The sequence below is a fragment of the Oryza sativa genome, chromosome 5 (assembly GCF_034140825.1).
Source record: "Oryza sativa Japonica Group chromosome 5, ASM3414082v1".
Taxonomy (NCBI): domain Eukaryota; kingdom Viridiplantae; phylum Streptophyta; class Magnoliopsida; order Poales; family Poaceae; genus Oryza; species Oryza sativa.
The window spans coordinates 20,880,621-20,888,873 of record NC_089039.1 but is presented as its reverse complement, the minus strand read 5'-3'; the positions used below and the strand labels follow the sequence as shown (position 1 = coordinate 20,888,873).

Below are 8,253 nucleotides of genomic sequence, written 5' to 3'. Positions count from 1 at the left end.
CAAAGCAACGACACGTGCGCCACGGCCGCTTGGGTTAGCTACTGGCCGAGATAGGAGAGAGATATTTTCGTCTCCTCGATATTCTCTTCAATTTCAATTTTTTTTAAGTAAATTTCAGAAAAATGACAAAACTATTTATTTGTTACAACATTAGTGATATGTTTCAGTTTGCTATAACAATAGCGGGGAAATTATTATAAAGCTACAACTTTTACGTTATATGCTGCTACAGTACATATATGTGACACCTGTAGCAGCATATAACGTAAAAGTTGCAGTTTTGTGATAATTTCCCACGCTATTGTTGCAGCAAATTGAAACATGTCGCTAATGTTGCAGGAAACTGATAGTTTTATCACTAAAGTTGCAGATTTCTAAAATTTACTTTTTTTTTAAGTATTCAGTCGTCTAAAAATACCTATAAATTTTTAGTCTTCTTTTTACACTTCTTTTTAGTCTTCTCGTGTCTGATGACTCGCACCGTCAAATTCATTCCTATCTTCTACGAGCCACCCCACGTCAACCCCCTCCCACCACCAGCATCCATCCCGCGGCTTCGACACCTCGCCATTCACCTGTGTCCACCACCTACCGTTAATTTTTCATCACTTTATAGTCATACCTCTAAACTCATACCGCTAATCTTTCACTACTTTATAGTCACCATCTTCAACCCTGAAACCCTAATCCGAGGAAAGCCTGCTGAAGTTTCGGTGTCGTTGGCACTTTTACCTTCGCTGACGCTGGAGAGTCCACAGGAAACTGTTTTAAACACTCGGGTGGACGTCCACCCGTTTTTTGCATGCTATCTAAATGGTTATGAAAATTTTTCAAAAAAATTGACAAGATAGGTTAATATGTAATATATCACTTCACAAACATGCAAGTTTAAATTCGACTTCTACAAATTGTAACAAAAATAACAAATTTGACTGTGAATATACGTATACTAGTTAGAGTTTGATTTGTTATTTTTGTTACAACTTGTAGAAGTCGAATTTGAACTTGCATGTTTGTGAAGTGATATATTACATATTAACCTATCTTGTGATTTTTTTTGGAATTTTTTCATAATTATTTAAGTGGCATGCAAGAAACGGGTGTACGTTCACCCGAGAGATTAGAATCCATCCTCTAGAGTCCACAGCATCTTCCTCCTCCTCTGTCTCTCTTTTCTGCCTTCCAGATCCAGTGCAAGGTTGAAAGTGACTGATTAAATCTTAGCAATCCTTTTTTCTGGTGACGGCGACGACAGAAGAACATGCAGAGCGGCCAACACCACCGGACAACCGCACTACTGTTGGAACTAAATGGGCAAGGCGGCTAGCTCGACGCAACACACTGGAATCTGCCGCCAAAAGGTAGGGACGAGGCCGGCCTCCGTATGATGAGATTCTTCCAGGATCCTTCCTTTTCCCCCGCCATTCTTGCCATTAACGGAGGGAGGGAGAAGTAGACTGGATTAGATATATTATCGAGAGGCCAACAAGGTTGGAGACGAGGTACTCTCTCTAATCTCTCTTTCTCCTTCGCTTTAATCGTCTGGATCGATCGTGGGTTGGTCATGCCACGTCAAAATCGCAGGAGACTCTCTGATGCTGACAAGTGACAACCATGAGATGGCAGCGAAAATGCAGTTCATGGCCGCCATCAGAGTTGACCGGCCAGCCGCTTGAGATCTCGGCTCGAATTGAATAGCACGTTCTTAATTTGTTGGCTGCCCCCTGCAGTGACCCCTAACTGACGCCACTAACCTGAATTTCGTGATCCGCGTGATGAATTGCGGGCGAAAGATTGGTTGACGGTAAAAGAAAACGAAAGAGATATGTAGAGAAGAGATTTAATTGGTGCAGGGTGCAGCAATCTGGCCAGCTGCTTCCAAGTAATCCTCCTGTCGTGCTTGTGTGTATGGTCGGATTCATGGACGGGGCCTGCAGAGCCAACTAACTGAAGATGATGATACAGATTCCTGATTCCACTTCACTAGAAAATTCGCAATCCTAGCGTCTCCTTTTCTGTCCTTAATTCGTACGTTACGTACGTCTCTAGCTGGCTCCCCAGTGATCTTTATTGTTGGTAATGCAACTTCACATGGATAGCCACTTGAATTGTTTACAATATATTGGGAACAATGGTTTAGGTTTATTAGATAACGGATACAAAAACTCCTTACTAATAGTAGTGCATGTCCGTTACTACTTACTAGGCCAGGCCGGCCTCAGCATGAATAATCTCAACTCAAACGGACCTAAACGACTTTTTTCGATTTCGTGTGAAAGACGCACGTGCACCAGGGTTTGCAATTTCGGTTGCCGCCAAAATTTCTGAAATTTCAGTGGTTGCTGAAAATTTGAAAATTTCCTGATTTCTAGGTTTTTCTGACTGAATTGTTTGAATTTATAACATATTTTGACTAAATTTGAACAAGTTTTGACCAAATTTACAAATATTTGACAAACAAACGAAAATCTCGGGGAGATTTGTGCTTGCCGGTGAGGGCCGAAATTACCGAAAATTTCAAACCATGGCGTGCACACATCACACTCACACACCCATATGAGTCCCCTAACACATACTTAAGGAGATAACCCACGAAGATATTGCGACCTATAGTATTGAGTATATATAGTAATTTGGAAGTCATATATGCTTTACTTTGTTCGAAATTGCAACATGTTCTATATATTTAAGCACTGTTCACAAGATTTTGTTTAATTTCCTGCTGATTAATTATTTCTTTGACTTTCCTTCTCTGTTTTCCTATTTCATCTGCAATTCTGCACTTGACAGTTGTACACAGCATAAATACTAGTATACTAGAGTAGTGGGATGTCTGAGACTGTGAGCCATCCTTTTGGACCAAGGCTGAGAGCCTCCCGTACTGCATTGCATATGTTCTTTTGGCTAGTTGTAGTAATAATGAAGCCCCATATTAAATAAGTCAAACGAAATAAGTTGAAACCTTTTTGCAAAAAAGGGAAATGAAATTGAAACCATTATACACACACAAGGTTCTTGTAAAGGAAGAAACATGCATTAATTATTGAATTTTCTGATGGCATGAAAAATTAGGATGATATTTCCTAAATGAATGGATTTACCTTACTGCCGAGGGCTGGGTTATACCGCACCCCTGTGGTAAGCATGGTTAATACGCGCTAACAACTTTTTATATTGATAAACTTTTAGAATAGTTCAAATTATTTTAAAATTTATTTAAATTTGATATGGTTATTGCACGGTTACCATTACCGTACCAAGACGGTAAGCCTGGTTACCACATATTAATATTATCAACCCTGTTTGGTGGTATTTTTTTTCCTAAAGATGAAGATGAAGATTAAGTTTTTTACGCAAAACGAGGTGGTATTAACGTATGATAGATTGAGTTTTAATTATTACAAACTTGAAAAATAGATTAATATGATATTTTAGAGCAAACTTTTATATAGAAAGTTTTCGCATGAAATGCACCGTTTAGCAGTTTGAAAAGAGTTCCACGAAAATCTTAATCTTCATCCAACTCTTGTTGGAGAAAAGAATGGGATCTTAATTTCTAGAAGAATATATAATTTTGAGCACCACAGAAGAAGAATTTGCCATAAGAAAGTGCATTTCTCATTTAATTATGTAATTACAAACACATCTCTTCACTTGGAAATACACCATTCTACCTCCTTTTGGTTAACATTAACACGGACCAGAAACAATCAAAATTAGTAGCATCGGTTGGAATTAATACAGGCAGTATACAAGCAACAATAGCATAAACAACACTCTATGCAACCTGTCTCAAATTCCTCTTTTCACTTTTTTTTTCACCACACGTGTGACAATAATAACTAAATAGTAATTAGTTAATTAATTTTGGTTGATTAATTGATTAATTAGGATACAATCATCTGTACTTCATCTCGACCACGCGTAATAACGTACGGTATGTGCATGCACGCGAGGTGCTCGATGAATTAGTAGGTGGTGGCGAACGGCTTGTAGACCTTGAGGTCGGAGAGGATTCCGGCGATGGAGCCGGCGGCGGAGGCGACGGTGATGGCGAGGCAGGCGAGGCTGAGCAGCTGCAGGCACACCCACCGCGTGCTCCACCTCGGTATCCTCTTCTGCACGATGTACATCTCCACCGGGAAGTAGACGGTGAGCGGCCAGAACCCCACCGCGCCGAGGAACCCCACCACGTCGTTGAAGAACGGCAGCAGCATCGACACCACCGTCGTCGCCACCACGAACGCCGACCTCCATGTCAGCCTGAACAGGTTCAGCTTGTAGCACCTTCCGCCGCCGCCGCCGCCGCCGGAGAGGGAGAGCGGCACGTCGATATCCTTGGTGATGTACCATGATTTCGGCCACCGCTGCTGCGCCCACTTCTCGACGAAGGCGAACAGCGGCTGGCAGTAGACCTGGTAGGCGCCGACGAGGTGGACGACGATGGCGGCGTTGGCAACGTCGAGGAGCCAGAAGGGCTCGTAGAAGCCGAACCCGGTGAGGAGGTTGCCCGGCGCGGCGTCGCCGAACGCCGCGTACCCCGTGCAGCCGCAGAGCATGTAGAAGAGCGTGGTGACGGCGACGCTCACCACGGTGGCGCGCCGCATCACCCTCGACTCCGACGGCGGCGGCGCCCGGATGGTGTCCTGGATCTCGATGAGGATGAGGGAGTAGGAGTAGGCGAAGGCGATGTCGCCGAACGCCTGCAGGCTCCGCCACACCTTGTCCATGGGCGTCACCACGCCGATGCTGATCCCGGTGAGGCTCCCCTTGACGCCGCCGTTGGCCACCACCTGCACGACGCCGAGGCCGAGCCCGATGGTGGAGTAGGTGAACGACATGACGGCGGCGAGGATGGACAGCCACGAGATCTGGTCGAAGTCCGGGATCTGCGAGAAGAAGATCTCCGCCACGCCGAAGATGATCATGTACGGCGTGCTCGAGATGTTGCACGGGTCGCCGTGCCCCTCGACGTGGAAGCAGTTCGCCCGCTTGATCGCCCTGTTCATGCCATGCCAACCACACGCGACATGAGCTCACCACGAATCACCATCAATGGAGAGTTCGTGCGGATCGATACTCACAGCATGCTAATGGAGGCGGCAATGGTGTAGCCGATGGCGACGCCGACGATGTTGGCGTACTGCAGGAACCCGCAGACCTGGACCTTGATGCCACCTGTTCGAAGAAATGCCAGCACAGTGAGCACGACGACATGGGCGCGTACGAGGCCGTCTCTGACAATGATACGTACTCAGGTTGGCGTTCACGGCGTCCATGTAGGTGTAGTTGCGCTTGCCGGTGCTCTCGTCGCCGGAGCGGTAGCAGTCGGCGAGCAGCGCGGAGGTGTAGTAGGTGACGAACGAGAAGAGCAGCATGACGGCGGGGCCGGCCACCCAACCCAGCTGCGCGATCGCCCACCCCAGCGACAGCACGCCGGAGCCGATCACCGCCGTGATGATGTGCGCGCTCGCCGTCCACATCGTCCCTAGACAACACATCAATGTCAGCAACGACAGCCATGGTCCATGGATGAAGCTTGGCTCGAGGCGCGAGCTCCGATCCTTACCGGTGCGCTTGAGGCGGCCGTCGTCGTCGTACAGCTTGGAGCCGGCCGTGTGGCCGAGCTCGGCGGCGACCACCTCCATGGCCGCCGCCGGGTAGCACAGCTTGCTCGCCACCACACCGTTCTCCCCCATCTCTGCACTTTCCACAAACACCTGATGAGCAGAGAGTGATCGATCGAGTGGCGCCAAGACTTTGCGTTCAAAGTCGTACGTGTTTGTTGGTGGGAGAGACTGTGCGTGCGAGTGAGAGATGCAGAGTGGACGCGGCAATTTATAGCCGCGACGCCGTTGCGCTCGCTCACGCGGCCAAGGGTTCGGGTTTGGGGGATAATTGTAGAAGGCAATTCAAAGGGAATATTAATTATTTGTGCAGTGGCCCTATGGTTTTCTAGCTAGCATTTGTCCCTTGCTATCTTTAAGAAGAAATCGATGTAAAGGGTTAATAATGTGAGGGACTTGAGGGGCTGAGTTTGTTGACGTATATGCCTCTGGCATGTGTGCGGAATATATGACCACTTGTATGTTCCCGCTTTCGTATAATATAGACGTGTAAGAGCATGATAGTACTTGAATATGGTGGTAGTTCTGACATGTTTTGGCATAAAACCTAGTTGTGTGACTAGCACACACCTCTAACAACCTTTTTTTTTTCTTAAAATAAGTTTTAAATTCAAAGCACATCCAAGTATATCTGAACTAAATGTATTTACTCACAAAAGGTAATGCAACCATGTGTATAGTTAGTGGTTGTTTGATGTCGTAATGACTACAAACCCTTAGGACGGCTCACTAGTAGTGGTAGTTAGACTCATCTATTGTTGCAAGGTCATATGTGAAAAAAATATATAATTTATTATAAGCTACTTTTATTTATTGAGGGGCTAGCATCTATAGCAGTTATCCAACCATAACCTCTTAAAACAACCACTGTGTTTTTGACGTACATGTTGCAGTTGTCCATAATTAATGCTATAATATATGAGATTTTTCGAGTATAGTCAATCCAATATAAGTACCTATATATGGTCCATGCTGTACAAACATATTTCCAAAAGCTTTTTTAAGACTATTTCCGAAATCAAGCACCAACTAAGGTTTTCTCAAGAGAGTTGAGTGTGGACCACACACAAAACACAAACTTCATGGCGCAAAAACAAAACGTGGTGGAATATAATAGTTGGGCCCAAAGTAAATCGATCGCCTCCCTCCAGGGCCCAAAGGCACATGTCTGCAACTTATTGCTCCTGACTTAGATCTCTATTAAGCTAGCTAGCCGGTACTTGCATGCAGTATACATTGGACTCACGGTGGTCAATGACTCAATGATGTTATCAGCGAGCTTACCTACCTATATTTCACCTGCATATGCCCCCACACATGATCATCAAATATCACGGTGTTACAATGCCCACTACATCAAGACAGGTAACTTATAGGAATATATGCACTTATCATAGCTAGCAAAGAAAAGATTGCAGCAGTACAGTAGTACACATATGTTGCTAGCACACTGTACAGCTAGCTTAATTTTGATCATGCATATATATGCATCCATGCATATTTACCTTTGCAAAAGTCTCCTCTTCTTGATCCCCTAACCCTCTTCCAATTGAGGAAGAGAGAAGTGAAGATCAAAGAGAGAGAAGAAGCAGGGTTACAAATAGAGATATAGTTGGGGTTGAACTTGGTGTGGTGTGTCATCTATGTGCACAATGGATGGGTTTTTATAGGGAGAGGGTGGTGTACTACATGCATTATAATTAGTTGTACGACATAATGGTAGTACTTAATTAGTATACCAATTACTGAGAGAACTAGCTAGGGAGGTCCTTGCATCCTAAGGTGTTTTTGTGCCCCATGGTTCTCGACCACCCTTTAGTTTTAGAGGGAATATGTTCGGTGTTCCCCATCTCTGGCATGAAATTTAATAAGTTCAGTGCCCACTAGGGATAGAGATCATATCAATGATCTTGTTCTCTTGGCTGGATCATTCCCCTTGTATCAAAGGAAAAGGGAAGACTTTGTGGAGATGGTTTTGCACATTCTGGTTATGTCAAAATGGCCCTTAACGGCAAGTAAAGAGGTTATTTATGTGATAGTTTTATAAGTGCTGGGAGAGACCTAATATAATTGAGCCCAAGTGTGTATTATTTAGGCCATCCATTTTGCATCCTAGCTGCATGTTAGTGAAGGGCTCGGTTAATTGAGCCCAATGCAAACTCTTCATGATTGTGCATCCCCTTCCCTTTCATTTTTTTCTTTAGAAAAAAACATGACTTTGTAATATAATTTTAATATCAAATAGATAGCTTCAAAATAATATATGATCCGTATCATGCATAAGATCAACTTACTGTACTGCAATTGTTTACTCATGTTCATAGATACAGAACATATATATTGTCATGCATGACTCGTGAATATGTAGCTTTGCTTCATTCAGATTTTTCTTTTGTCGTGGAGAAACTGAAATGCTACTGATCCCAGAACAAATATATAAGTTTTCCAAAGCCAAAATATTCAAGTATTAATTTGGAGTAGTATATATAATGCACGAATTCATTCAATTCTGAAGTTGATTACTAGAGAGTAATGATCAATGCATCTTTGATAACTAATTCCGGTGGATTATCTATTTCATGAGATGAATTAATTAGCCTATGAAAGCACAGCAAAATAGTAACTT

At 44.0% G+C, this 8,253-nt stretch overlaps 1 protein-coding gene across 2 annotated transcripts; it reads right to left on the bottom strand.

Annotated features, from left to right (window-relative positions):
• Window positions 1-3,595: 3,595 nt before the first annotated feature.
• Window positions 3,596-7,293, bottom strand: LOC4338844 (amino acid permease 3). 2 transcript variants are annotated; one of them, XM_026025802.2, is made up of 5 exons: window positions 7,133-7,293; window positions 5,570-5,701; window positions 5,255-5,488; window positions 5,085-5,178; window positions 3,596-5,001 (listed from the first exon to the last, which is right to left on the bottom strand). In XM_026025802.2, exons 1-5 carry the CDS (start codon window positions 7,266-7,268, stop codon window positions 3,969-3,971), a joined length of 1,629 nt encoding a protein of 542 aa, XP_025881587.1. In that variant the 5' UTR covers window positions 7,269-7,293; the 3' UTR covers window positions 3,596-3,968. The 2 variants fall into 2 exon arrangements, with proteins under 2 accessions (XP_025881587.1, XP_015637472.1); XM_015781986.3 differs by lacking the exon at window positions 7,133-7,293 and having other exon boundaries at window positions 5,570-5,886.
• Between the last annotated feature and the right edge of the window lie 960 nt (window positions 7,294-8,253).

Coding starts and splice junctions, on each gene's coding strand:
- LOC4338844 (XM_026025802.2), bottom strand. CDS start 7,268: ATGACACACCACACCAAGTTCAACCCCAACTATATCTCTATTTGTAAC. Junction 5,489..5,569: donor CGGCCGCCTCAAGCGCACCG/GTAAGGATCGGA, acceptor TGTGTTGTCTAG/GGACGATGTGGACGGCGAGC. Junction 5,002..5,084: donor GCCGCCTCCATTAGCATGCT/GTGAGTATCGAT, acceptor TGGCATGAACAG/GGCGATCAAGCGGGCGAACT.